We start from the raw sequence: 27855 nt of genomic DNA, 5'->3' as shown, positions 1-27855 counted from the left end.
CTATGGATATCTGTTGGTACATATGTATTTTGTGATTGCTTAATAATCAGATTTGGAATGTTATTTTGTTGATTTATTTTTTAAATAAAGAAATTATTTTAAAAAGCTTATAGATAATTTTAAATTTTTGTTTTGATGTCTTTCTTCTAAATATATATTGTCTCTTAAGTCTTAACATTTTTGTCCAAGATGTTAAGTAGTAAACACAAGAAAAATCCCACAATATCTATAAGTTGGTAGAAGAAAATAAAATGATCTCGTTATAACTGAATTATGATAAACATTATGGAAATGTGAATATTAAAGTATGCTATATCCTTATTTGCCGAGACAGAGTGACAGACACTGTTGCTTTGGTTTCCTGTTAGTAATTGCTACCAGTCTTATGTGCGAGTAACTTCGAGAAGAAAAAGTTTTAGTGGTGGAAGTTTTTCCAATAAAAAAAATACACGAATCCTTTAAAACTTTAGCGTGGAGGAATCCGAATCTTCTTGGAATTACTATGTTTTCTGTAGTTTGCAAGGAATGTCGGAAATTATGAGAGCTATTAGAGAAAGTCTAAAGTTCTTTCACTTTGATCAATGCATAATTTAGTATTTCATCGACACGAATAAACAAAGATTAACTGATCTGCTTTAACTTTTTCAGCACAAGCCAAGAAAAGGAATATACTAGTACGTGATCGATGGAGGTTAGTTATCAGCACAACAAAACCAAGAATTTGATAAAAGGGACCAACATTAAGACAAATAACGGTAGCTTAAGACATTGCAAAAGTTTAAAACTAGTTTGTCGTAATTCATAATCTCTTTACGATCTATTCAGGTTCTTTGGCTGCATTCATTGTTGTGTCTATAAAATGTCAAAATGTCACTAGAGTATATTTGCAAATCAACTAGAATTTGATTCGGATTAACCGTTATAGATACACTAAGAGTTATAAAGAACCCTCACAAAGCATGAAGATGTAGATTCTTTTGTTTGTTCTTTAACTGTTGTCATGGTTTCAAGTTAAATATTAGTGCTTGTCGCTCCTAATAAACATTGAGAAAAAGCAGGATGAAAACTTCTATTACTTTGTTACTAGTGGTTTATCTTTTATCATCCTGTTCCAGTGGTCATCAAATGAGTTGTCTTATGTATTTTATCAATCTTTTTCTAATTAGTAACTTTTTTTCCCTCCTGTTATGTCACTTTCATACTTCATAAAGTTTTCTTAACCTGTAACCATGCAGTAAATGTTAACTGTCATAATCACTCTGGAGGATAACATAATGAGAAATTATGCAGCAACTTACTAAAATTGCATGATTAGTAACGGGAAAATAAGTATGTACTATCAGAGTAACAATAATCTATTGCGTTTGTGACTTGTAACTAGTGTGTACAAACTAAATTAGAAACAATAAAAATAAAAGCCTTCTATGTGTTTGTTTTGATCAATTAACTGATTTCGCAGCACAATTTGGACACCCATACCACATACATTTGTAACTCGAATCAACCAACAGAAGTATCCCTTGGAGTGTTCTAGCCTTCACGATCCATTAGCTTTTGAAGAATAGCCTGCCAAAACATACAATGAATTATGCTCCCATCACCTTACCTCCACATATGTGGCGTGTAACAATGAAACAAGCTAAGTACGTAGAGAGTGAAACAGAAAATAATAATGACCCTATACGCAATCAAGTGATGTCAATGATAATCCATGCAATTCTCATTTCTCAATGTGGCACATAAATAGAATGAAGATTGTGGCTTACGGGGCATGAATGATATGCTCTTAGTCCCTGATTCAGTTCAGCAGATGAGATTAAAAGCTTTACAGGACGATATTCAACGGACAAACTATGCCCTCTATTGTCTGCGAAGCATATTAATTCCCGATTTATAAGGTGCTCAAATGCCTACAAAAGTGTTAAAAGATGGGCTTCAGGTTGGGGACAAATCACATAAGCTACAGGAAATACAACCATATCATCATGCGTTATATTTATTATATATATTAGATGTTTGGCTCAAATAGATAAATCATTAAAATTTTATACACCTACCCTTAAGCAGACATTTCGATCATAGTAATCAGAAGTCTGGAAGGAATCATGTATACTTTTATACTCTGCAGCATAAGGTAGACACGTTAAGGGACGCCAAAAATGGGAAAGTGAAATAACACCTCAAAAGTTTACCTTTCATAACAGAATTGAAGTTGCAGAAGCTTTTCTCTTTCACTTCCAACCTCTTCATGCAAACCAAAATGTAAAGTTCTAAAATGGAGGAATCTGCAGGACCAAGAAGAAATAAACCAATACATAAAAAAAGAAAAAGAAAGAGAGTATTTTTATAAAACAGAATTTGAATGTGTCGACAGTCATAAAGTAAAAATATGAAAAAATGGCGTACTTCTTAGACATTCCAGTTTTGGTTGCCTATTAATACTTGAAAATGCGGTTTTGAAGTTCTCAAGGGACAGAAACCCAGTCTTCAAATCCATATGAGAGATAGCACAGAATCTGGAAATATCATTTAACTCACAAGTCTATGACAATGGTCTATTTGACATACAAGAGCTAACAGAATAGTAAACAAGTCACTTACAGGAACTTTAGCAAATGCTTAACAGAGGAGTCAAAATTTAAATAGTTACTGAAGGTTTCTTTGAACCTTTTGTCTTCTACAATATTCTGTAGTTTGTCAAGGATTTCTTTACGAGGTACATAAATGTGAAGAAAACACAAAAGTAAGTATTCTCAACATAAGAAACGTTATTATAGACATGAATTAACTGACAGAAACATACACTGAACAGATTGAAAATGATAGCAGCAGCAAAAAAAGGATACTTGGACCTTTCTATTAAATTCAATAGCATAATCACGGGGAAAGCTTGAATCTACTGGTATCGTAAGCATGTGCACCAGCAAGCTGCATACCAAGAAGTCAAAAAACAGTTTGTTCGACATCATATCAAGCAGGAGCCAATCCAAAGGAAATTACAGTTTACCTACCTCTGTGAGTCTTCCATTGAAGGCGGCATAAACAACAGCTTTCTATGTGAAAATCGAGATCGTACTCTTTTCTCCAACAGCTGATCAGCATCCTGCAAGGTGGATCATCTTGGTTTGTTTTATGATGATCTATATGAGAACTTTATGAAGAGGATTTTATTCTCTCAAAATATTGCAAAATTCCCAATACAATAATAATAATAATTTTAAAATCACAAATTGACAACATTTTAAACAAAGCCTTTTAGTTTTCTTAATCAACCAGGTATAGAAATTCAGACGTGATGGATTTGTAAGTGATAACTACTTGAAATTTCATAAGTAACGGAGAGATAATTATTAAGCACACACCAGCCGACAGCTAATGCCAACTACAACAGCCTGTGATGTTACTGATTGCATTGCATCCAAGAGGCTATAAAGTAACCGCTGTTTGCCCTGCAGAGAATCAGGATAGAGTTATGGCAAATGTAACCAAAAGCTAAACCTAGAAAGTAGTCAATTGATCATAACTAAAATTGTAACCCAAAGTCTGCGCTACAAGCTTCGATAAATAATGTATGTAGGAAAGCAGATATAGCCTTACCTGAGCAAAGAGGTCAAACTCATCCAAAACAAAAATGACTGTTTTATGTGCCAATCCACATTCCCTAGAAAACAACGATTTATACAAGCTTCAGCATGTAATATTATTTCTTCAAATTTTTACCAAGAGAAAAGTTTACTCACTTTAGCATTGCTACCATAAATTGGGAGTTGTCATCAAACGATGCCTGCAAAAAGTGAAACTCAAAATAATTAACATATAGCCTAGTTGTAAAAGCATAGGACAAATCTTGCGAAGTTTAAGTCTTATTACCGATTTTGAGAATAGTAACTGATGCTCCATACATAACTGCCTAGCTATTTCCTGATTAATCATAAATTATGACAACAAATGGAACATTATAACAGGAAGCAGTGCCTCATAAACCTACTGATCCCAACTCAATTGTAAATTCACAAGTTCATAACAGACATTTGAAAATGATATCGTGAAAGTTCACAAAATAAAATTGAAAAAAAAAACTCTAAGCTAGCTCAGGATTGATGATTATCCTACGTTTGAGCTGGTTCAATAAGTGTAGCCAGATTATTTGAGAATTGCAAACCTTGAATGCTGAAATGTCATCGCCATGTAGAAGTCCACTTAACCTGATCTGTAACAATCAAGGAAACGAATAACTCAAAAATAGAAAACGAGAAGAAAAAGAAAGAGAGAAAGAGAAAGCAAATAATACCACTGAAATTGAGTCGGGATACTCATCCAGCAAATCCCGAATGACAAGCTCCAACACCTAACATAGAGGATACAGTTACGACGAAATTGAAGAAACCGTTAAGCAAAGAGTAAGAAGAGAGTAGTTATTTAGAGAGAAAACAAACGGAAATCTTGCCGGAGCCGCGAGGACCGAGAAGGAGAATGGAATTGTTGCAAGCCTCAGTAACGGAACTAGAAATCATGAATTTAAGCTTGCTATAGTTGCTCTCTGGAGAATTATAGAGTGCCTTGAACGCGAATTTGGGGTCACAGACTCTGCTTCGAAGCAGATTCAACGCCTTCCCTTTGTGATTCTCCCTCTTCATCTCCATTCCCGATCGATGATTATTTGGCGGGAAAAATATGTTCTCCTATACTGTTGCGGGAGCGGGAAGCTATATATTTGTAGAACAGGCCCAATGTTATTGGCCCAACAATAAGGCCCAAGCCCAATATTAACGTAAGAAATAACGAACCAAAGAAGCAACCAGAAAAAAAAAAAAACGAACTAAAGAAAAAACGTGAGTTTGAGTAAGTGGAAGTGAAAAAATATCAATCTTGTGGAACAGGAACCAACCGTTCGATACGCCGAAGCCATGGGAACCGTTCCGATGAACATCGCTTCCCACGTCGACCTCCGTTCACGATTCCACCTCACATCGTCTTCTTCCTCGTCGTCTTCCTCATCCTCCTCTGTGCGGGTTTCCAACTTTTCTAAAACTATCAGCTTGAGCTTCCCTCTCTCTCGGAGGAAGCAGGGGAGGTTAGGTAGGTTTCCTTGCTTCGCCGTCGATGACGACTCCAGACTCCAGCAGCAAGACCTCGCCAATACTACTTCAACTGCTGTCGGCTCTGCCACTGAAGAAAGACCCACCGGTAACTACACCTAAATTGATTGTCGAGTCTTTTTGTCTTTGCTTTGTAGTGATTGTTTCTCTTATAGGCTTTGAGCTCTGATCATATATCAATTTGTAGTATTACCAATGTTTTAATTGGATTTATAGGTGTCTTTTACTTATCATTGAGCTTCTTATATTTATGCTATGGTTGTTGCTCTTTAAGTTTGTTCATTTTATCCATTGAAGTCCACAAATCATTGAACTCTGACATGGTAAAATTTTGCTTACTTATTGTCCTTTTTTCTTTGAAATGTTGAGCAATGATAATGCTCATAATTTTCTGCAACGTTGAATATATGGTTAAGATTTTGTCACTGTTGTATGCTAGAAAATACGGATCTGCTTCCTGGTACAAATGGAGATGCTCCAGATAATTTTAAGCAAGATGGCGAAGGAAGTGCTATCTATGATTTCCTTTATCCTAGTAAAGAGCTTCTTCCCGATGATAAAGAAATGAGCATATTTGATCATCTTGAAGAGCTGCGACAGAGAATCTTTGTATCAGTTCTAGCTGTTGGAGGAAGCATTCTCGGATGCTTTGCATTTTCGAAAGATCTGATAGTGCTTCTAGAATCTCCTGTGAAGACACAGGGTGTAAGATTTCTTCAGCTAGGTCCTGGAGAATTTTTCTTTACAACTTTAAAGGTTAGATTCCTTAATCTTTGGGGATAATATCTTCGGGGATAATATCTTCGTCTGATATCATTTTATGCAAAATCAAACTATTGCTGTACAGCAAGCTCATGCATTACCACAAATGTGCAAGGCAATCTCAATTTTTCATATGGCCATTATAACTAGTTCTCAAATAAAGCTTATGCCATTATTATAATTTATGCTTGTTCTTTGACTTATTGTTTGTGTCACTAAGACTCAGCTTGAACTTGAATTCATATGAAACCATACTGAATACCCAAATATATAGTAGTTTATAAGAACAAGAAACATGATTTTTGGATAACTGACTGTCATTATCTGGCTTAAATCTGTTTCCTACCCACTTAACTACAATGCGGTGAGAAATACGTGCATTTCATGTTTTGTTGTGCATGAACTTCCCCAATCTTCACGCCCATCTATTTGACATCAAAATCTGTCATGTAAAAAGAAATTATAAAAGAACCAACAACCTTCCTTGAGTTGATTTTTGGCAATTTTGTCTTACAGGTGTCTGGATACTGTGGCCTCCTCTTGGGAAGTCCTGTAATACTGTATGAGATTATAGCCTTTGTACTTCCAGGTCTCACAAAAGCTGAAAGAAAGTTTCTAGGGCCAATTGTATTGGGCTCGTCAGTTCTTTTCTATGCCGGAATAACTTTCTCCTATTTAGTTCTAACACCTGCAGCCTTAAACTTCTTTGTTAATTATGCTGAAGGTGCTGTTGAGTCGTTATGGTCTATTGATCAATACTTTGAGTTTGTCCTCGTCCTTATGTTCAGCACAGGCTTATCTTTCCAGGTATTTCTTCCCCTAGGCCCCTATATTTTCTACATAATTTCTTTATGCATTTATGGTGATTGGAATAGCACCTCCTTGCTGAGTGACACCCATATTAGGGAATTGAGTCGATTGCTATATTGTGTGTCCCCTCCAACAAAAAGAAAATGTACATCATAATAGGAAAGAGAAATCATTACATATAAATATGTCTGCTTCAGGCCATTTTGGGGTTATACAAAACATGGTTGATGTATGCTTCTAATAGGAATTTGAAAGACAGCCATGCTATTAACTTGAAGAATGCTAATAATAAGATAGGGATTGTCTACACCGAATTTGTAGTCTTTATCTTATCATTCATTTCGATAGTAATTTTTTCATAGATTATAGTTCAAGAAACAAGGAGTCAAGAAGTGTTGTGTAAGAGAAATGCTAGAGGGGGATTAGAATTTATTTTTTTTACCATCATTTTTAGCTATCAACTCAATTCCTTTAGTGTAATAATTCAACAACATATTTTAGCCCATACTTTTAAACATTGATGGTTAATTAATGGCCAAAAACAATAAATTCTGATGGCTCTCTAGTATTCCTTACCGTGTAATTATAGCTGAATAGAGTTGTTTAAATGCAATCTCCTTTCTCCCCCTCCCAAACTTTAGTGGAAACTAACTGAAGCCATATTGCAGGTACCTGTTATACAATTCCTATTGGGACAACTTGGGTTGGTGTCCGGAGACCAGATGCTATCAGTTTGGAGATATGTTGTGGTTGGAGCAGTGGTGGCCGCTGCTGTTGTTACACCCTCCACTGATCCACTCACTCAAGTTCTTCTAGCTGCACCTTTGTTGGGTCTTTACCTAGGTGGTGCATGGGCTGTCAAGCTTACAGGACGGTGATCTTTGTCCCACATATCTTAGTATGTGCAAGAATATTTTTTGTCTGCCTGAACAAATGTTAGTGTACATTCACGAAGCAATCTAGTGTATATTTTTAATTTGTACCATAGCATTACCCTTCCTATATTTATGTTTTATTTAAATTTTTGTCCGATATGGATATGTAACTATTTGTCCCAAAATTACATCAAGTTTTGACGATTTATATATGAATTGACTTTTACCCAACATTATATATGGCACATGATTAACAGTTTAATTTGGAAAATACCGATTACATTAGTAACAATTTAAAGATATATAATTTTGATACACTAAGTGATATAGCACTATGTAATTATTAAAGACTAGTGAACTTTGAATCTCTCTGTCTAGTTTTAATTTAACATTTATAATAGAGGGATTTATATGGATAGAATTGTACGTGTCATAATTCTATAAACCCATCCTTTCCTAAAATATAATCCTAACGTGTTAATCAATCATCCTTTTTTATATTATCCTACGCCTTTGAATGTTAATGGTTCTGTTGGCTTGTTTTTTAGTCTCCAATTCTCAATCTCACATCTTTAAAATGGTTCAAAATATCCGACTATTTTCAAGATCAATTGTGTCATGTAACATGCCTCAAGTACTGAGGCCTCCGTTTAACATAATACAGCAACATTTTCATCGCCGCTACTGTTAGATATTTAATTTCAACCTTCTGATTGTATCAATTTGAAGATAAAAACACAACTGAATAATTCCTATTGCTTGAGATTAAATCACAAATCTGATTTTTGAACCCCAGCTCTAATTCTTTTCCTAATAATTCAGAAGAAATATTATCAATGATAGCATTCCATAATCGTCTAAAGCTCAAACCTGGTGTTGACAAGCAACAGAAGTATATATATACCTCACAAAAGTGTCATTTATAATCAAATTGTGGCACATAAATATGTTCCCCACCCTCCCCAAAAAGACCTCTAAAAAAGAAAAAGCAGCGGGACACACATCAGCTCTACTAATTGCTTAATGTAATATTTTCGATTTTGGCTTCTATATCAGCAGTACTAGAACTACTTATTTCGGAGGCAAGCTGTGTCAATGAACTCTTCAAAGCATTGCATACCTCCACAAATGCATCTGATGAACCTTTAAGCCCTCCTAACTCTGCTTGCAAAACCTCAATGATGCAGCTGATTTCATTCGTGGCTGCCTTTATAGCAGATATCTCTTGTGGCGGATAGAGGCAAGCTCCAATGTCATCAATCTGCCGACCAAGTTCTTGACACTGCTTCAACAATTTCTCCAATGAATCCACAAAACTGCCACTGTCATTTGGTTTCTCCAGTTTAAGCAACCCTGTGATGGAGCGAATAAGTTCTTTTATGACTGAAAGCGTATCAGATACAACCACAATTGCTTTCTCAGCCACTTTCATCTCTTCGGGTGACAAATCATTCCCCAGATCACCTTCGCTCAAATTATCATCATGCGGTTCATCCTCTGTTGCTTCTGCACAACTCTCACCTACTGCTGTGTTGTCTGAAACAGCAGATGAGTCTGGCTTTAGTTCTTTCATCTCGCGAAGAACGTCCTTCACTGAAACTGCTACCTGCGTCATTGCGCGCCCAATTGCTGTAATATTTGTTGCCGGAGTCTTTTTAAGGGCGTCACATGCTTCCCACACGGCACCAACCAATTGAGGAACTGATAGTTTCTGGTCTTTAGAATGAGATCCTGTTAAGTGTTCATTACAAGATAAAGTAAGGTTTTCAGCTTTGCACCGAAAGATTTGAGAAATAATTCAAGGTAAGTGGGAGTGAGTTGAAACAAGATAATCTGACATATATATAGAAAAACTAAATTAATACACGCCATTGATGATGATGATGATAATGATGATGATGATGATGATGAATGATAATGTCAATATAAAATTATTTGCAGTAGAGCTTAATGCATAATAGTTAAAGACACAATAGCATAAAGCTAAATAGACAGTTCATTCCACCACATACTTTGTCCTTGTTGACAATGATATTGTTTGTCACCTTAACAGCTGTCAGGTACTAAAGTAGCATTTCATGAGAGAGTATCCTTAACTATATAACTTATCCAATGCCAAAATCAATCTTAATTCACTTTTAGTATACCAAATTGGAATATTATTTTGGATAGCTGTGTTTATCCTGTGTAGTCAAGAGACCAGACAGCAGCAAAACACAAGTATTATGATACATCAAGAGGTATGTTGAGCTTCCCAGAATTTGTTACAGTAATGTCAACATCTCAGATGATATCGTTATGTTACATAGACAATTATTCGCCAAATTTCTCAAAGTAATTGAAGATAATTTGATGTCTTGGATATGGGGTTTGTTGTAACATCACAAATTATCTATTTGTCATTCTTTTCTATGAACTATGTTGGGTGTGTATAAGGGAGAAGGTGAGAAGGCTCACCATATGAAGAGACAGTGTCCTTCATCAACCTGAAGCTGGAATCAACAACCTGCTTCACAGATGCATGAACACTGGAAGACAGTGTAGGCCCTGCACCAACAGTACTGGCATGGGAGAGCAACAGAAAACCTTGAAGCGTGTTGAAGTATGTTGTCATATTCTCCTCAATTGCTTTTGCCCCTGGTTTTTCTCCAGTCCACAGCATCCCAACTGCAACAGAAAAGATAAACATATGCTGTTACATAAACTTTGAAAAGCTTACCAATGATTTACTATTGCAATCTCACTTGCAAAGAATGAAACAGATAACCACCCCAGGTTATTTTGAAAGGTAATCAAATTTATCTGCATTGGCATCTAGCCTAACCTAGAAATAATTTAAAGAAAAAAAGATATAGATTTTATTGAAAATCATGCATTTTATTTATTGCCTAAAATCTTTGTAGAAGATCACGAAACTAAAACAGGGAAACCCAAAAAAAGGAATGAACTTTCAGAATAATCAACTCAAAAGGCATAAAATTGGGAAAGGCCAATAGAAGAGTCAAGAGTGAACCTGTGGTAGCTTGTTTTTGAACTTCATCACCCATTTTGATGACGTCATCCCAGCTGACTCTGTCCAAAGCAGAAGAAGCCGTTTGATCCAAAACCTATCAACCGCATGAGGGAAGGGTGAGGATCATGCATTCATGCGGAAGCGAAGAGAAAAGGGGAGGGAAGGAGAGAGAGAACGGCAAAAGTGTATTTTTATCCATTAAACTTAATCTTTTAGGTGTACTTGAATATTTACGAATTTTGGTGTATATATGTATCCATTACAAACTCCGTCGATCCTCTTACTCCAAATCTTTTGCTCCCGATGATGAGGGATGTACCTGCAGGACTTAGACGTCATAGTGGATGTGTTATGGATAATGTCTTGTGTTATGACTTATGAGATGAGAGGCTCTATAGTCATTTATAAAGGCATGAGAACTTGAATAGAGACTGGAAGTAGTTATTCGAACTCTCTAGTCTCTAATATAGGTGCTATTCACATACAAATAGAAAAAATAAAGAATGTTATTTATACACTAAAATTAGTTATTAAAATTAGTTATTATATATTTATAAATAAATATATATATAATTTAATTTATTTTTAATGTAAATTTTATATTTTAATATATATTTTAATTAATAATTAATTTTGATATACATCTAAGAAACAGTTGTTTAAAAATAGAATACCTCAATAATTAAACTAAAAGTTTAACTACTACTCTAATAGAATCTGGTTAGAAAGCCAATAGAGTATTTGTATAATGTGTATAATGAGTTATTTATTTAGTTTAATATGAATTAAAAAATGAACATTTAAAATAAAATACTACTAATTTCTTAAATACAATCCACCCATACTATTCAGAATAACCATCAGGATACTAGGGATAATAAACATCTGGTATCCTACTGAATCGAACATTCCTAAACTCAATTATACACATTGTACAGATACTCCATTGACTCTTTATACTTCTTGTTCTTCTAATAATAATAATAATAATAATAATAATAATAATAATAATAACTACTTTGGATACATACATGATAATTACGCTAACACATTTTCATAGTAAATATAAACTGAAACATTTAATATTGATTAAGTACTAAATAGACAATGATATAGCTTCAAAGAATTTATTCTATTTGCTCCAATTTAATCTTTCACACTAATGCATGTTCCACAAAAAATCTTCCTTCAAATACTCTTTCTCTTGCCTTTAATGCCTGTAATATAAGACCATCAAAGATTTTATTATGACTTTAGATGCAACTCTATAAATATAATCAAATTTGTTTGCTTTGATATCATATTTCTTAAAACCAAAAAACATTATTTAATAAAAAAAATTAAAATTATGTGTTGGACTATATCAATGCAAACAAAAAATATATATAGTATGAAATAATAACTTAAAAATATTTTTATCAACAATTAATAGAATCAAACATCAGTTTTTGAATGACTTGTCAATAATATGAGTGACCTATACTATTTTATTTTAAAAAATACTCATTCATTTCTCTTATAAAATTACTCATCCCAACAACTAAAAGAAGAATATAATATAAATAATTATATCTTTCACATTTTTTTCAAGTAAGAACTTTTTTTGGATTTGCTTGATTTTTGCATAAGCTTTCTTTTCTTTTATTTTGTTGTCTTATACTATTTTTTTTACTTTAGAATTCATCAAAAATGGAACTCTAGACCTTTCAGACATAGAATTATGGTATCTATCATAAAACTACCCAATAAAACATTCTAAATAATAGAAAAGAAGCTAATAAACTAAAGGCATCCTAAGAACTAGAAGATGGAGGACAAACCTGTTTTTCCCAATTTGTACAACTTGTAATGAGAGAAAGTAGAATTGTTTGGCAGAAGGCACCGCTCATTATTCCAATCCACAAGCCTTTGCCTCTCAACTGTACCCAAAAACCTAATATAGCAGCAAGTGGAATTCCTAAAATATAATAAGCTCCAAGGTTCACATATGTTCCTAATTGCTGCCAACCACATCCTCTAGCAATACCTATATATTAATATGATCAAGTGTTATATTTCATAAAAAGACATGAATTGTGCATTGAATAATAATACCAAGAAGAAAAAGAAAAGTGCCGACCTGAAAGAGTACCATGTAAAGTGTCTAATATAATAGAGACACATATTAAGGGAGCCATATCCGTGACATAATCCAACACATCCTGTTCATAGCTAAAAACATAACCTATAATATTTCGGCACCCAAAAATGATTGAGCTCACCAAAAGAGCCTGTGAGCCTGCAAGAGTCATGGCAGCTACGACTGCCACTCGTGCTTCTCCTGGACTTCCAGCTCCCAATGCATTTGAAACTCTAGTGCTAAAAGAATCACCCAGAAAAGACAACAAAAATCAATGATAAAAGAAAGAAAATGTATAACTAATATATGGCGAGGACTCTGATGTAGAAGGGGGTGTGGTTTCTATACATGTAGAAATGTTGTGGTATTGTGAGATGATGACATATGTTCATAGAAAAATAGATTCTGCGCTGTTGCAGGTCATGTGCAGGACGTGTTCAGCATTCATCACGTGAACATGTCCTGCACATGACTTATAACAGCGCAGAATCTATTTTTCTATGAACATCTGTCATCATCTCACAATGCCACAACATTTCTACATGTATAGAAGACACACCCCTTTTACACCAGAGTCCTCAACCTAAAACAATATGTACATAATGATAAAAAGTAAAACCTTGATGCTGAACCAATTGCTTCTGGCATTGTATAGATTGTTGTGGTGATTGAGTAACTAGCCACAAAAATTTCAACATTTAAACCACATTAGCACAACTAGTATGGAATGGATATGAATATGAATATTGAAGTATGAGTAACAATATCAATTGAGATTGTAGAACATAAAAACATCTCTCATGTCTCAATGATCAAGTCCTACTTACCATATGGACAGAACTGAAGCTTCAAGCTCTGGATTTGGTAGAAGCCCAGAAAGCAAAGTGAGAAGCTCAAATGACCACCATTCAAGGCTGCATTGATCATCAAACACAATAGAAACAAATCAAGGTTGATAAACGTGCGCACAAACGCATGTGTGTATATAGTAAGATCAGATTCTAGAGGAAGAAACTAACCAAATCATTCCAGCAGATGGAACGGCATAGCATAAGAACTCTCCAAGCCCATGGAATAGGTCCATGGAGATTGGAGCACGAGTCTTTTCACACTGAGCAGAGAATTTCATATATAGTCCAAGCAAAATCACATTCAACCAATATGAAATGCCAAGCGAAAATGCTGCTCCTAAGTTACCTAGTTGGAACTGAAAAACAAGTATCCAACAGAAAGCTACGTGGAAGAAAAAAGTGACACAAGAACTCATAACAAGAGGAAAGATCAAACTCTGCATCAAAAAGTAACGAATGAGGGTGTGAAGTGAAGCATAAGCAAATAGAGCAGGAATAAGGCACACAGCAAATTTTCCAGCTTCTTGTGAAATCAAAGGGTCTTGGCCACACAAAACCATTATTTTCCCCAAGCAGATCCATAAAAGAGAGAGAGGAACACAAGCTAGACTCAAAGCTACAATAGAAGTGTAGATTTGAACACCAAATCTTCTATATTGCTTTGCTCCATAGGCTTGACCACCTAGAGTTTCCAATGCACATGACATTCCAAACTGTTTGATAAAACAAAAAACACAGTTAATTCTGAAACAAAAACTTGAAGGCTATGGTATGAGATAAGAGAAAGAATAGTTACAATAACACTGAAGCCAGAGACAGCACAAAGAGAGGTAGCAATAGCTGTGCTAGAGAGAGCAAGCTTTCCCAAATGACCAACCATCATAATTGAAATTATCTGAAGAAAATAGGTAGATAAGTTGACAGTTATCATAGGCAGTGCTAAATAACCAACACCCTTAATCTCTTTTGCCAACACACTCCATGTTATGGTTTCTAAAGAACCCTTTTCTTCTCCTTTTGGCTTCAACAAGAGACCCTCTTCCATGTCTTAAAAGAAGGTTCTTGAAACTGATATCTGATATACCTAAAACACACAGGCTTTGGCTGCTTTTATAGGAAATTTTTTAATATAGGCTAAACTTGGAGGATACTCCAGAGAAGTAATGAAATTGACTTTTACTGAAATTTAAGGTTGGAGGACCACTAGTCATAGATTTAATTGACTTCCACTATAGCATGTATCAAGGTGTTAGTGCTTCACTTGATCACTGTTTCATTTAAATAACACTATTTTTTTGTCACGTGCTATTGGTAAATAACTTAATTATTGTTTATTTGAAAATAATAGATCACAGGTGTCCATGAAAATGAAAAAAATTAATAAACATAACTTCTGTGATTGGTAGTTGCTATGAAGAATTCAAATCGGCTAACTCAACTACCTATCTAAGATATGTATCTCGGAGATTGAGAACTAGGCACATGTAATATACAAATTTCTTAGTAATCAAATTTCTTAAACCGTTATCTATGTATATTAAAAAAAAATTACAGATACATCTTATGATTTATTATTATAAAATATATACTTTAGTATCATTTGATGAGTTGTGGACTTGTGATTTTCAATCAACTTGGCTTATTTATTTTATTTTATCTAATACAACATTAATATTGTTTATCTTTTAATATTGTTTATCTTGATATCTTCTGGTTTTTATGAGAGATTCTGTGGCATCTAAGTACATAGGATCTGAGTTAAACCACACACTCACATGCCCTTGTCTTGTATGACTCCATTCATTTCCATAATTTGGGGATCACTTCAACATGGTTACATAAAAATGCATGAGGTGTGATGAACTAATATAGTGTATACATATACAACTCTTTATCATGAAAACATTTTTTCGAAATTCCAGTGAAGGGAATATCTCCAAGTCACTCACTAATGAAGATTTATAATTGATCTTCATTTCATCAATAACTAGCTTCTCATATCAGTATATTATCTTCTGAAAATTGACCATCAAATATTCTCTTCCTTGCCTTGATTGCCTGCATCATATTTAAGAGTTTCAGACCATACAATTGAATCAAATTGCATAAAGTAGAATTAGAGGTGGCTACTTCTATGAAAACGTCTTCATGTGAAGATGGTATTGTAAACCATTCAGATAATGTCTTAATGGAAGTATCACCTTTTAACAAAGGCATTAAGCTGTATTAACCAAAATCTAAATAGTAACAACCACCAAGATAAATCAATGTACTTATTAGATTCCAAAGCTACATAACATACCTGTTGTTCCCAATTTATGCAGCTTGTAATGGTAGCAAGTAGAACAGTTTGAACAAATGCACCAACTTGTATTCCAATCCAAAGTCCTTTTCCTTTCAGATTCACCCAAAATGCCAACGCAGCCGCAGCCGGAATCCCACAGAGGTAGAAAGCTCCTAGGTTTACAAAAACTCCTAAGTGCTGCCATCCACAACCTCTAGCAATCCCTATTCGAAAGTAATTCGGACAAAATCAATGTCTTGTGCAAAAAGTAAAAGCTTTACTTAAGGATAGACATGAAGGTAAAAAATTTACCTGTCAGAACACCTTGTAGGCTATCTAGTATAACAGATACACAAACCAGAGGAGCCATGACAGTGACATAATCAACAACTTCCTCCTCGTTGCTGAAAACATAACCATAAATGTGGCGACACGAAAAGAGGGTTGCGCTTACTATACTCGTCTCAATTACTGCAAGAGACATTCCAGCCAGCACGGCTACACGAGCAGCTAGTGGTTTCCCTGCTCCTAATTCATTTGAAACTCTTGTGCTACATTCATTTGAGAAGAAACAAGTATGATCAATTAGTATGTCATTGCCATTTGAAATATGCAGAGTGAATATGTTTAAGATGTAGACCTTGCTGCAGCACCAATTCCAAAAGGGATGGTATAGAGAGTTGAAATTGTATTAAGACTGCAGAAAAATGAAAAAAAAATAATGAATTAAAATCACAATTTTTAAGTTGTGAAACTAGTAAACACTCATGAATATAAACTATTTGTGGCAAAGATAAAAGAACAAAGAAAAAAGGTTTAACTAACATACCAAACAGATAAAACTGAAGTCTCAAGTTGTGGGTTTGGTAACAGCCCAGACAGCAAGATAAGCAACTCATATGACCACCATTCAAGGCTACATTCACAGACATAAACAAATGTAAGCAGTTTGAGTTGAATAATTGATAACAGGTTGAACAAGAAGAGATCATATATATTACCAAATCATTACTGCAGAAGGGACAGCAAAGCGAAAAAACTCCCCAATTCCTCGGAACATCTCCAGAGAAATCGGAGCGCGTGTTTTTGCACATGATGGAGAGTATCTCATGAATAATCCAAGAAAAATGACATTGCACCAGATTGAAATGCTAACTGCTAATGCTCCACCAGCACTATTGAGTCCAGCCTTGAACACCAAGAGCCAACAAAGAGGTATATGGAGGAATAGAGTGACACAAGAACTTACAAGCATGGGAAGAAGCAAGCTTTGGATTTGGAAATATCGAACTAACGGCTGCAGAATTGCGTATGCAAAAAGGGCTGGAATAAGCCATATGATGAACTTGGCTGCTTCATGAGCAATGAGAGGGTCCTGGCCTAGGAAGACTAGTATCTGTTCAATGTTGATCCAAAGAATAGAGAGGGGAACACACACCAATATGAGAGAAAAGATGGCAGTGTATGTTTGCATTCCAATTCTTTGGTATTGTTCTGCTCCATAAGCCTGTCCACATATAGTTTCCAGTCCACTCGCCATCCCCATCTGTTCCCATTCTCGAATTCAAAATTTTGGTAATTTATTCTTACTACTAAGATATATCTGGCAAGTGGATTTTACTTTTCTTATATAGAATTTAAAAAGATATTCTGAAGAACTATCATATATTCATGTTTCTTACGTCCAAAAATTGCATATTACCAATATGGGAATTGCGTGGATTAATGTCCACAATGAATGAGAATCAACCAAAAACAGTTAGAAGAGTTCAAACACTAAAGGCCCCGCCTAATAATAACAAAACAATAGTGTAATAAAATAAATAAATTTGCAGAATTTTTCCCTTTTCTCTTAAAAGGACTACTCATATGAAGAAGACATTAGATGTTAAATCAGAACAAATGAATGTAGTACATGAGATGTTAGATTAAAGAAAAGAAAAGTAGAAGCTTACAAGGAGGCTGAAACCGGTGACACCAGAGAGGGATATGGCCAAAGAAGAGCTTGAGAGAGCAAGCTCGCCAAGGTGACCAACCATCATGGTTGAAACCACCTGCAACAGATACTGAGAAGCTATCACTACCACCATGGGCCCTGCTATCTCACATATCCTCTTCATTTCTTCTTTGTAACCTTTCTTCCATGTCCATGATGATGATCTTTCCTTTGCCGCTAGAAGACTCTCTTCCATTATGATATCATATATGATGTTACTCTCTCTCACTTTAATTTCCCACTTCTCTCTTCTGCCTTTCTATCAACTTCATACATCATACTATATATATATATATATGATATGCAGTTTTTTTTTTTCAAACTTAAAAATGAAATTCGAATCAGCGATTTTTAGATGAATATGGAGAGATTATAGATTATACAGATTTAATTATAGAGTAATCTATGACTTTGAGCTACCGTGACTCTGCCGCAAGACAATATATATATATATATATACACTAATGTGCAATTAATTACTTGCAACTCCCTCTGCAGATTCTTACCCTACTTTTAATAACTGTATATTATATATTGGATATTCGTATTTATTAGCCGTAGTCATAGATATTTATTTTATTTTACTAGTCCTAGTTATAATATTTCAGCTAACGGCTGCCAGTTGTTTTCTCCTTACTTCTCTCTTGTTAATTTCTTTTACAAAAACTTATATATTCTTTGTCAAATTAAATCATTTCTCCATGACTTCGTGACTGGCCTGTCTTTATGTTTCGTTTCGGAGTTAGATTCATTCAAATTTACAAAAACACTTAAATCATATTTGGGACAATTTTTTCATTTTATTTATAAATTATGGTTTGAAAGTTAAAACCAAGATTTATAAAATTTTATTATTTAGTCGTGATTATATATGTTTGATAGAGACAAGGTTTATGGATAGTTTTGTAATTTGTGATTTTAAACAACTATATATATTTGAAGAAGAGCTGCATATTATTGTATATGATTTCAAGTTCTGGAGGGGTAACGGTTACAAGGCCTTGGGATTGTTTGATGACACGTGGCGTCCATAATATGACGTGTCATTGTGTCAGGTTGCATGCTCAATTAACCCTCTCAAATGAACACATGTTCCTTGGTCAAATGTTCTTAAGGCTTAACACTCATGAATCATCATCAAAATTCAACAAATGACCAGCTTCTCATACCAATGTAGTGTCTGCTGAAAATTGACCCTCAAATATTCTCGTTCTTGCTTTGATTGCCTGCATTATCAAGACCACACAATTTTATAAGGGAATTAAGATAGAAATTCAGGTGCAGTCAACTTCACATGAAGTTAATAACTGAGAATCGTTAAATAATTTGACTGATTTGACTAAATTTTTATCTAATAGCTCTTAGGTATCAAATTTACATAAAGTCAACTGCATCTGAATTTTCACGCAAATCAAATGATGCAACTGATGCATTATCAAGACAGATAAATTAAAGAGGGTAGAGGACATACTTGTTGTTCCCAATTGATGCAACTTGTTATGATAGCAAGTAGAGAAACTTGAAGGAAAGATCCAGTTTGTATACCAACCCAAAGTCCTATTCCTCTCAGTTTCACCCAAAATGCCAATGTGGCCGCAGCTGGAATCCCACAGAGGTAGAATGCTCCAAGATTCACATAAACACCTAAGTGCTGCCATCCACAACCTCTAGCAACCCCTATTAACCAAACACAAATCATGAGGAATCATGTCTCATGGTAAAAACTCAGATACAGTCGACTTCACGTGAAGTTGATAGTTGAGAGTTATTATATGAAAATTTAGTCAAATCAACCAAATTATCTAACGTCGCTCTCAGCTATCAACTTCAAATAAACCTTGTCTCATACATATATTCTTTTAAGAGACAGCACAGTATAATTTATTAATTAAATCACCTGAAAGAAAACCTTGCATGCTGTCAAATATGACTGAGAGACAGACCAAAGGAGCCATGACAGTTACATAATCAACAACTTCCTTCTCACTGCTGAAAACATATCCAAAGATGTGGCGGCAGCTGAAGAGAGTTGCACTTACTACACTTGTCTCCATCATTGCAAGACTCATTGCTGCCATCACCACAATCCGGGCAGCCTCTGGATTCCCAGCTCCTAGTTCATTTGAAATCCTTGTGCTGTCATCATCACCATACACACGGAATTAATAATCATGATTCCATTGACACATGCATTTGGATTTTGTAGAATGAATGCTTTTGTGAATTATGATCTGAACCTTGCTGCAGCACCAATTCCAAAAGGGATACAATACACAGTTGAAATGGTATTAAGACTGCACAGAAAGAAAGTCACAGAATATTAGTGCAATCACAACAAAAAGATCAAACAAGAGTAACTAACATACCAAACTGATAGTACTGAAGTTTCAAGTTGTGGATTTGGTAACAGCCCAGATAGCAAGATTATCAGCTCAAATGACCACCATTCAAGACTACATGAACACACTGAATTATTACAGAAATCTTTTGGAAAAAAAGAAACTATTTATAGTTGAAGAGAGATGTGTATATATATATATCACCAAATCATTACTGCAGAAGGGACTGCAAATCGAAAGAACTCGCGAGTTCCTTGGAATATGTCCATGGAGAGTGGAGCCCGTGTTTTGGCACATGCTGAAGAGTATCTCATGTATAATCCAAGAATGATGACATTCAACCAGATTGAGATGCTAAATGATAAAGCACCACCAACATTCTTGAGTTGAGTCTTGAACACCAATGCCCAACAAAGAAGTATGTGGACACAAAAGACTACACAAGAGGTTATTAGCATAGGAAGAAGCAAGCTTTGCATTTGGAAGTATCGAACTAATGGCTGCAGAATTGAGTATGCCAAAAGTGCTGGAACAAGCCAAAGCATGAACTTTGCTGCTTCATGAGCAATCATAGGGTCCTGACCAAGGAACACTAGTATCTGTTCAATGTTGATCCAAATGAAAGACAGAGGAACAGACACCAATATTAGACAGAAGATGGCAGTGTATGTCTGCTTTCCAATTCTTTGGTATTGCTGAGCTCCATAAGCCTGTCCACAAGTAGTTTCCAGACCACTAGCCATCCCTAACTGTTCATATGTAAGGGATAGTTCATAGTTGTTAAACAGATCAATCAACTAATTGCAGAGATTCAATGCTTTATTCATACTACAAATCATATTTGGTATTCTTATATAGAGTGACATGTACAAAATGGACCTCACTGAAGTCATAATAATTCCATGTAACATGACCTCACAAAAACTAATGCTTTACTGATATGACCCTATAGTTTATGTGCATTGAAGAATGAAGATTGAACAAGTTTCAGATTCATAATGACAACTCTATCTTCTGCTAAATGAAAACAATTGGATTTGGTGAAAAAGGAAGAAGAATGCATGGTGGAGGAGGTTAGAACTTACAAGAAGGCTGAAACCAGTGACAGTAGAAAGGGAGAAAGCTAAGGCGGTGGCAGAGAGATAAAGCTCACCAAGGTGACCAACCATCATGATAGATACAATCTGTAGAAGATACTGGAAGGCTGTAACAGCTACCATAGGACCTGCTATGATGCAAATACTCTTCAGTTCTTGGATTAAGCTTTTCCATGTTACTCCTCTTCTTCTTTTTCTCTCTAGTTCTTTCTCTCTAGGTGCCAGTAGGGGCTCCTCCATGTTCATAGTCATATAGAACAACACACACAAGTTTGATTCCCTCTTTCTTTCTTTCTTTCTTTCTTTTATGTGGTAAAATTTAATTTGTCTTCTTTAATCTGTCACCTACTCTGCAAGTAAGTCGTTGGAAATAATGTCTGGATATTAATCACCATATCAATAATGGCCATACATATATATTTAGTGGTGTACATGTTATTCTTTTAACAAAAAATGCTAAATCAACTTTTTTTTTTCTATCAATAATTATATTTCTAATACTCTATAAATTTTCATTGTACACATTGTACAAGTATTTTATTGGCTTCTCATACTTTTTCTATTTATTTTATAATAATATTTATTTTTATGTTATTATAATTTAAAATTTAAAATTTAATATGAAAATATTTGTATTAATTAAATATTAATTAAAAATCATAATTTTTATTAATCATGTAATATTTTGATATCAGTTGACTAAGAATATTGACTTAAAACTTTTGATATCAGTTGACTAAGAAAGTTGACTTAAAATAACTAAAACATAAAATTCAATCCTATTTCTGGTACTAATTTGAATTTTCATAAAAAAGTTTGTACATTACATATAGATCAATTTTCACATGAGATTGTTCATTTATATAAATGGATAAAAAGTTTTAAAAAAATTTAGATACTATTATATCTTTATTAAATAACGATAACAACTAATTTGTTTAATCTTTTACCAAAATTTAACACAAGAATTGACATATCTAACAAAATAAATAATTACAAAATAATTTGGTGATTAAGATTTTTAAGAATTAAATTATCCAACTACAAATTTTTAGAAAATTAATTTGGAATATTAGTATGCATTTTCTTTTAGATTTTAAAGTCCAAAGAAATAAAAAGAAACACTTTAGTCACGAATAATTTTTTTTTTTTGATAAAAAATAGAGTTGGAGGAAGAATGAAAACTTTTATTATATTTATGAAAAAATGTATATTCTACATGATAGTTTTTATTAGAAAAAATAATTTTTACTCTTTATTATAGCTTTTCTTGGTGAAAAAACCATTCATCGATTGGCCTTGGACATTTAAAGCAAAACGTTAACCAATAAACACTCATTATGTTTTAGAGTTTTTTTTGTGACTGAAATAAATTAAACAAAAAAATAAAACAAACAAAATAAAGAACTGCTTAAATAGAGGGGTAGTCTCGTTTAAGACTATTCTTAAACTCCTCACAAGGTGAAAGAAGCTCCACATGCGAAAGTTGTAACTTCATCGCCATCTTTGTCATAGTATCTGCCACCGTGTTTGCATCTCTCATAATCAAACGAAAGTCAACACGCCAATTCCAATGCATGATATCTCTTATTTTGAACACCAATGGATCAATAAGCCCAAAACCATCTTGAGTAACAAGATTAAATGCTTCCACACAATCCGTCTCATAAATAACATCTCGTTTACCCACATCCCAAGCTAAGAGATATCCTCTCCAAATAGCAAACAATTCTCTTTGAAGAATACTATTACTCTCAATCATTCCCAAACACCCCATTTGCCAGCTCCCATTACAATCTCTAATAACACAAGTAAAACCAACACTATCACCCGAACCAAAATAACTAGCATCACAATTAATCTTAAAAGTACCAATGGATGGGGGATTCCAAAAACCATTTAGAGTAGAGGGAAAGGGGACATACGTTGTAATTCAAAAATATTCCTAAGCTTCTTTTTTGAAGTTAATGCCAGACAAATCACTTTTTCCGGAGGCCAAGTTTCATGGGGATTAAATATGTCATTATTCCTTACTCGCCATATCCACCAAAGTCCCGAAAAGAACTTGAACGGATGCTCTCTGCTATGATACAAGAACCAATTCTTCAAATCCAAAGGATGACAAGAAATATCCAACCTATGCCAAACAAGCTGAGCTTTTGGACAATCCCGAATACAATGTAAAACCGATTCCTGGCTAGAAAGACATTTTGGACACCTATCCGATGACGACATCCCTCTTCTAAAGCGAAAACTTGCAGTAGGAAGAGCCTCCTTAAGACACAACCAAGCCAAAAACTTATGTTTTTTCGGAACAAGCTGACGCCAAAGCCAAAGACAATTCTCCCGCTCCTCCTAACCAAACAGCTGCTTACACAACCACAAGTAACCATTGCGTGAGTTATAGACTTTGGCAGCAGACCCACTCCAATACCAACCCACTTCCGGACCTGCTTGTTCATCTGGATTGTAAGAGAGAATATTACCTTTCAGATTTTGAGATAAAGAAGAATAAAGAGTATCCAAATGCCACCTACCAACCGACCAAATATCCTGTATCCAGAGATTTGAATCAGAAATGTGAACATAATCCATCTCATTAGATAACCATCCTTCTCTTCTCCAATTAGAAAACTAAAAATCTGGTTCAAATCTCCAATACACCAAGCAAACCCATCCTTCAACACTTCCCAAGCCTTGCAAAGACACCTCCAAATGGGAGAGTCCTTGTTCTTAGAATAACTAAAACAGTCATATAGAGATGATCAGTACTTGGCATCCAACAATTAGACCCATAGCTTGTTTGGCTGCTGGAAAAAAGTCCAAACTAGCTTTCCAAGAAGAGCAATATTTACACAATAAGGATCTCTAATCCCCAAACCTCCATATTTTTTTGGTGTAACCAGTACTTTCCAACTAACAAGATTCAATCATCTTCCATCAACTTGTCCTTTCCAAAGAAAATTCCTCATCATAGACTCCAATTTACTAATGATTCCTTTGGGAAAAATAGAGACCTGCATCTGGTACGTGGAAATAGCGGCGGCAATAGAATTAACCAAGCAGAGTCTATCAGCCCGATTGAGTAAACTCCCTTTCCAACTTGCTAGCCTACTCCAAATCTTATCCAAGACACCATTGAAAGCTGAACGAGTCACCCTAGAATGGCTAAGGGTAACTCCAAGATACTTGCCCAAGTCCTGGACAAATCTGATAGAGGATACCCCAGTGAAAACCTCTTTCCTTGTTGCAGAGACATTCTTGGAGCAAAGCACTTTAGACTTCTCTACATTAATCTTCATCCCAGATGCTTTGCAAAAAGTCTCTAAACCAATATCACATTTTGCACTTGTCTCTTTGTAGCTTTACAGAATAGAAGCAAGTCATCCGCAAACATTAAGTGGGATATTCTTGGTCCCCCTCTAGAAATAGCAACCGGCTCCCACAAGCCCAAATCAACCTGATGACTAATAAAGCATGCCAATCGCTCCATACACAACACAAAAAGATAGGGTGACATAGGGTCTCCTTGTCTAAGACCTCGGCTAGGAGTAAAGCTATTCAGACGACTCACATTCCAAAGAATAGATAAAGAAGAAGCAGTGACATAATTCATAATCAAATTAAGTGTAAGAATAGGAAAACCAAAGCTCTTAAGGGTATGAGCTAAAAACCTCCAGTTAACTCTGTCATAAGCTTTCTCCAGATCAATCTTAAAGGCCAGTGTGCCTTTCTTTGATTTAGTCTTCTTCATAAAGTGGAGGACTTATTGAGCAATAATGATGTTTTCAGGAGTTCCTTGTCCCGGAATAAATCCTCCTTGAAGCGGACCAACAATCTCCGAAAGATGAGGACGAAGCCTATTAACAAGGACCTTCGTGATGATCTTGTAAACTACATTGCAGAGACTAATCGGCCTGAAATCTTTCATAGATACTGGTGATTCAACCTTTGGAATGAGAACCAGTAAAGTCTTCAACATTCTCGGATCAAGAGTAACACCGGAGAATGCCTGCTTAACCATCTTCCAAACATCAAGATCAATGATCTCCCAATATTCTTTGAAGAAGAAAGCTTGAAATCCATCAGGACCCGGAGCTTTAAAAGAGTTCATGTGAAAAACAGCTGTTCTGACTTCCTCCATAGTAATTGGTGCCGTAAGATTATTGCAAGCTTCTTCATTCAGAGAAGGAAGAAGCACATCACCAAGGCAACCCAAATCAACATCATCCAAATGACAGAATAAGCTTTTATAGAAAGACTCTGCTTCTTGACTCAGAACCTCTGGATCAATTTCCCACACTCCATCCTTGAGAAAAAGGCCATGAATCTTATTATGCTTCCTTCGCGCAAGAGTTTGAATATGAAAAAATCTTGTATTCCTATCCCCGAACCTAACCCACTGCTCTCTGGACTTTTGGAACCATAGGAGCTCTTCTTGCACTAGAGTATTATTATAATCATCAAGCAACTATTGCTCTTTCTGACGCAAATAAATACTATCCACCACTTCCAAACGCTTTTGTAAATAATTAATCTGCTGCTCTAATTCACATTTCTTAACAAAAATGTTACCAAATACCTTCGAGTTAAACTCTAGTGAATTCTTCTGTACTTCCGAAAGCTTGCCATGAATCCCTCTATTACCAGACCACCATGACTGGTTCACAATATCTCTATACCCAGGATGAGTAGCCCAAGCAGTAACAAATCGGAAAGGTCAATTCCCTTTAGGCTGAGGACGACCTTTACAAGGCACCAGAATAGGGCAATGATCAGACTGAAGCCTATTTAAAACTTCTGCATAAGCCTCTGGAAAGTTAGATAACCAACTACTATTTATACATTCTCGATCAAGCTTTTTTGCTACGTCAACATAATTTTTCACCCTTCTGTACCAAGAAAACCTCCTCCCAATAGTTTTCAGATCAAACAAACCACTATCCCCTAATGAAGTAGCAAACATGTCTGCTCTTTGATGAGAAAATTGACAGCCCTTAGATTCATGAGAAAATTTGACTTCATTAAAATCACCAAGAACAATCCAAGGTCCTTGAAAAACCATGGATTGTGCAACAAGATAATCCCAAAGGAGAACCCTTTTTTTAAATTGAGGACTTCCATAAATACCACTACACCTCTAAATTAAATTATCAAAGTGAACCTCAACAGTAACATCCTGATCAAAAGCATCAATGAACTTACAACAAACACCCTTCATAGAGGATAGAAACCAAATACCTCCCTTATGCCCCTCTGCTTCTACTATACCAACACAGTGATACCCCAACCTTTCCCAAAATAATTTTAAATGCTGAAAAGGAGAGTGAGTTTCAACCACAATAAAGAAAACAGGTCTAAATTTCCTAACAAGTTCCTTACAATGCACCCGGGCTAACTTATTAGAAGCACCCCTAATATTCCAAACAATCATATTTAAACTATCTATAAATAATAGGGACAGAATAAATAAGAACATAAACTCTAAACAGAATCACCAACCTCAATAGGTGGTTTGTCCTGCGGTACTGGCACACTCTGATCCTCAATAATTGCCACCTTCGGACCCCCTGACACTGCACCTGCTATGCTTCCATCTACTAAGATTTTCTCCGTTGTGCCACCATTTTTATCAACTGGCGAGTTCTGCAAGGAGGAAGGCCGAGGACGCTTCCGTAGAGAAATTCCACGACGTGGCAGGAGTTCTGCGCGATGGAGATGGCGCAATTTCATGTTTTTCTCGCTTTCCCATCCTAATGCCAATTGATTTGCCTCCATCACCATGCAAATTGGGCCTTGGAACCCTTCTTGAACCAAACTTGTGCTGCTTTCCATCTTGGTCCTTCAAACCTGATGACTGGCCCATTGTGAATTTTCCCTTACGCAGCACTTGTTGCCAGCCCTCTTCATCATCCATGCATGCCTCATTAACATGACCATCAGGCACGTGAGGAGCCAATAATTCTGTAACCACATCCTTCCCTTTAATAACTCCTAATTTCTCACAAAAACAACCAGTATATTGACATCCCTTTTTTTCATTTAAATAAAACTTACCATCTCAAATTAATTGGTCATGCACACGCTGAAATAGACGATGATTGGTTGATTTGGAGTACTATGACTAGGGCTGGAAGTGAGCTGAGTTGAGTTAGACCAAACTCAAGTTTGGCTTATAAAAATTGAGTTTGGCTCACGACTCAACTTGTTAACAATTGAGTCTATTTTCTAAGTTTAAGCTCGACTCATTGAAAGTTCATGAGATGGCTCAAATAATAAGAATATAATCTATAATTCTATATCAATAAATTATAATTTATATAATTATATATTACTATTTCATATATAATATTAAAAATATAGATTAAATGCATATAAAATATATATATATACACTACAAAAAATAAGAAGTTTAGCCACACAAAAAATCGTGGCTAAACTCTAAAATAACGGTAACAACCATACATTGGCCACGAAAGAATATTTATGGCTAATCGAGGGGTTGCATTTTCAATTTGTCATAATTTTAGTGTTATTAGCCACAGTTTTAAACATTATGGAGACCTTCAAAGAGCCACAATTTGTATATCATTGTCCACGCATGATGCTG

The 27855-nt window shown here is 35.1% G+C and overlaps 6 protein-coding genes across 8 annotated transcripts; 1 reads left to right on the top strand and 5 right to left on the bottom strand.

The window, feature by feature from the left end:
* Nucleotides 1-1315: 1315 nt before the first annotated feature.
* Nucleotides 1316-4671, bottom strand: LOC107467269 (origin of replication complex subunit 4). Its single transcript, XM_016086310.3, has 15 exons — nt 4437-4671; nt 4292-4348; nt 4163-4210; nt 3871-3921; nt 3741-3784; nt 3598-3661; nt 3363-3449; nt 3012-3103; nt 2847-2928; nt 2602-2687; nt 2407-2516; nt 2193-2285; nt 2058-2122; nt 1767-1910; nt 1316-1566 (listed from the first exon to the last, which is right to left on the bottom strand). Exons 1-15 carry the CDS (start codon nt 4641-4643, stop codon nt 1531-1533), a joined length of 1266 nt encoding a protein of 421 aa, XP_015941796.1. The 5' UTR covers nt 4644-4671; the 3' UTR covers nt 1316-1530.
* A 146-nt stretch (nt 4672-4817) lies between these two features.
* On the top strand, nt 4818-7782 carry LOC107467525 (sec-independent protein translocase protein TATC, chloroplastic). The gene is made up of 4 exons (XM_016086647.3): nt 4818-5187; nt 5539-5855; nt 6378-6668; nt 7340-7782. The coding sequence occupies exons 1-4, from the start codon at nt 4908-4910 to the stop codon at nt 7547-7549; spliced, it is 1098 nt and encodes a 365-aa protein (XP_015942133.1). The 5' UTR covers nt 4818-4907; the 3' UTR covers nt 7550-7782.
* Nucleotides 7783-8422: 640 nt separating this feature from the next.
* LOC107467431 (uncharacterized) lies at nt 8423-10699 on the bottom strand. Its single transcript, XM_016086531.3, has 3 exons — nt 10560-10699; nt 10004-10213; nt 8423-9277 (listed from the first exon to the last, which is right to left on the bottom strand). The coding sequence occupies exons 1-3, from the start codon at nt 10591-10593 to the stop codon at nt 8559-8561; spliced, it is 963 nt and encodes a 320-aa protein (XP_015942017.1). The 5' UTR covers nt 10594-10699; the 3' UTR covers nt 8423-8558.
* An 841-nt stretch (nt 10700-11540) lies between these two features.
* Nucleotides 11541-14650, bottom strand: LOC107467430 (protein DETOXIFICATION 14). 2 transcript variants are annotated; one of them, XM_021131341.2, is made up of 7 exons: nt 14326-14650; nt 13698-14242; nt 13506-13592; nt 13298-13354; nt 12784-12917; nt 12380-12585; nt 11541-11776 (listed from the first exon to the last, which is right to left on the bottom strand). In XM_021131341.2, the coding sequence occupies exons 1-7, from the start codon at nt 14572-14574 to the stop codon at nt 11714-11716; spliced, it is 1341 nt and encodes a 446-aa protein (XP_020987000.1). In that variant the 5' UTR covers nt 14575-14650; the 3' UTR covers nt 11541-11713. The 2 variants fall into 2 exon arrangements, with proteins under 2 accessions (XP_020987000.1, XP_015942016.1); XM_016086530.3 differs by having other exon boundaries at nt 12679-12917; nt 14326-14646.
* A 633-nt stretch (nt 14651-15283) lies between these two features.
* On the bottom strand, nt 15284-18629 carry LOC107467461 (protein DETOXIFICATION 12). Its single transcript, XM_016086566.3, has 7 exons — nt 17769-18629; nt 16815-17359; nt 16643-16729; nt 16454-16510; nt 16126-16364; nt 15832-16037; nt 15284-15587 (listed from the first exon to the last, which is right to left on the bottom strand). The coding sequence occupies exons 1-7, from the start codon at nt 18003-18005 to the stop codon at nt 15525-15527; spliced, it is 1434 nt and encodes a 477-aa protein (XP_015942052.1). The 5' UTR covers nt 18006-18629; the 3' UTR covers nt 15284-15524.
* A 111-nt stretch (nt 18630-18740) lies between these two features.
* On the bottom strand, nt 18741-21599 carry LOC107467460 (protein DETOXIFICATION 12). 2 transcript variants are annotated; one of them, XM_016086565.3, is made up of 7 exons: nt 21234-21599; nt 20353-20897; nt 20176-20262; nt 20047-20103; nt 19707-19945; nt 19281-19486; nt 18741-19035 (listed from the first exon to the last, which is right to left on the bottom strand). In XM_016086565.3, the coding sequence occupies exons 1-7, from the start codon at nt 21495-21497 to the stop codon at nt 18973-18975; spliced, it is 1461 nt and encodes a 486-aa protein (XP_015942051.1). In that variant the 5' UTR covers nt 21498-21599; the 3' UTR covers nt 18741-18972. The 2 variants fall into 2 exon arrangements, with proteins under 2 accessions (XP_015942051.1, XP_020986998.1); XM_021131339.2 differs by lacking the exon at nt 20176-20262.
* Between the last annotated feature and the right edge of the window lie 6256 nt (nt 21600-27855).

This window comes from Arachis duranensis, chromosome 9 (assembly GCF_000817695.3).
Source record: "Arachis duranensis cultivar V14167 chromosome 9, aradu.V14167.gnm2.J7QH, whole genome shotgun sequence".
NCBI lineage: Eukaryota > Viridiplantae > Streptophyta > Magnoliopsida > Fabales > Fabaceae > Arachis > Arachis duranensis.
This window is presented reverse-complemented; position numbering and strand designations above follow the sequence as displayed.

Bases quoted from the DNA above. Each gene is read 5' to 3' on its own strand.
- LOC107467269 (XM_016086310.3), bottom strand. From the start codon at position 4,643: ATGGAGATGAAGAGGGAGAATCACAAAGGGAAGGCGTTGAATCTGCTT. The intron at 3,104-3,362 runs GTGTGTGCTTAA...TCCACCTTGCAG, and splicing joins TTGGCATTAGCTGTCGGCTG to GATGCTGATCAGCTGTTGGA. The intron at 2,688-2,846 runs GTATCCTTTTTT...GACAAACTACAG, and splicing joins AATTTAATAGAAAGGTCCAA to AATATTGTAGAAGACAAAAG.
- LOC107467525 (XM_016086647.3), top strand. From the start codon at position 4,908: ATGGGAACCGTTCCGATGAACATCGCTTCCCACGTCGACCTCCGTTCA. The intron at 5,188-5,538 runs GTAACTACACCT...GTTGTATGCTAG, and splicing joins CACTGAAGAAAGACCCACCG to AAAATACGGATCTGCTTCCT. The intron at 5,856-6,377 runs GTTAGATTCCTT...TTTGTCTTACAG, and splicing joins TTTTCTTTACAACTTTAAAG to GTGTCTGGATACTGTGGCCT.
- LOC107467431 (XM_016086531.3), bottom strand. From the start codon at position 10,593: ATGGGTGATGAAGTTCAAAAACAAGCTACCACAG. The intron at 10,214-10,559 runs GTTCACTCTTGA...TTTCTGTTGCAG, and splicing joins TCAAAAACAAGCTACCACAG to TTGGGATGCTGTGGACTGGA. The intron at 9,278-10,003 runs GTGAGCCTTCTC...AACACTTAACAG, and splicing joins GGACACTGTCTCTTCATATG to GATCTCATTCTAAAGACCAG.
- LOC107467430 (XM_016086530.3), bottom strand. From the start codon at position 14,574: ATGGAAGAGGGTCTCTTGTTGAAGCCAAAAGGAGAAGAAAAGGGTTCT. The intron at 14,243-14,325 runs GTAACTATTCTT...TTTATCAAACAG, and splicing joins TCTCTGGCTTCAGTGTTATT to TTTGGAATGTCATGTGCATT. The intron at 13,593-13,697 runs GTTAGTTTCTTC...TGATCAATGCAG, and splicing joins CCATCTGCTGGAATGATTTG to CCTTGAATGGTGGTCATTTG.
- LOC107467461 (XM_016086566.3), bottom strand. From the start codon at position 18,005: ATGGAAGAGAGTCTTCTAGCGGCAAAGGAAAGATCATCATCATGGACA. The intron at 16,365-16,453 runs GTCTACATCTTA...AAATGAATGTAG, and splicing joins GGAATTGGTGCTGCAGCAAG to CACAAGAGTTTCAAATGAAT. The intron at 15,588-15,831 runs GTATGTTATGTA...AATATGATGCAG, and splicing joins GCATAAATTGGGAACAACAG to GCAATCAAGGCAAGGAAGAG.
- LOC107467460 (XM_016086565.3), bottom strand. From the start codon at position 21,497: ATGACTATGAACATGGAGGAGCCCCTACTGGCACCTAGAGAGAAAGAA. The intron at 20,263-20,352 runs GTGATATATATA...GTGTTCATGTAG, and splicing joins CCTTCTGCAGTAATGATTTG to TCTTGAATGGTGGTCATTTG. The intron at 19,946-20,046 runs GTTCAGATCATA...TGATGATGACAG, and splicing joins GGAATTGGTGCTGCAGCAAG to CACAAGGATTTCAAATGAAC.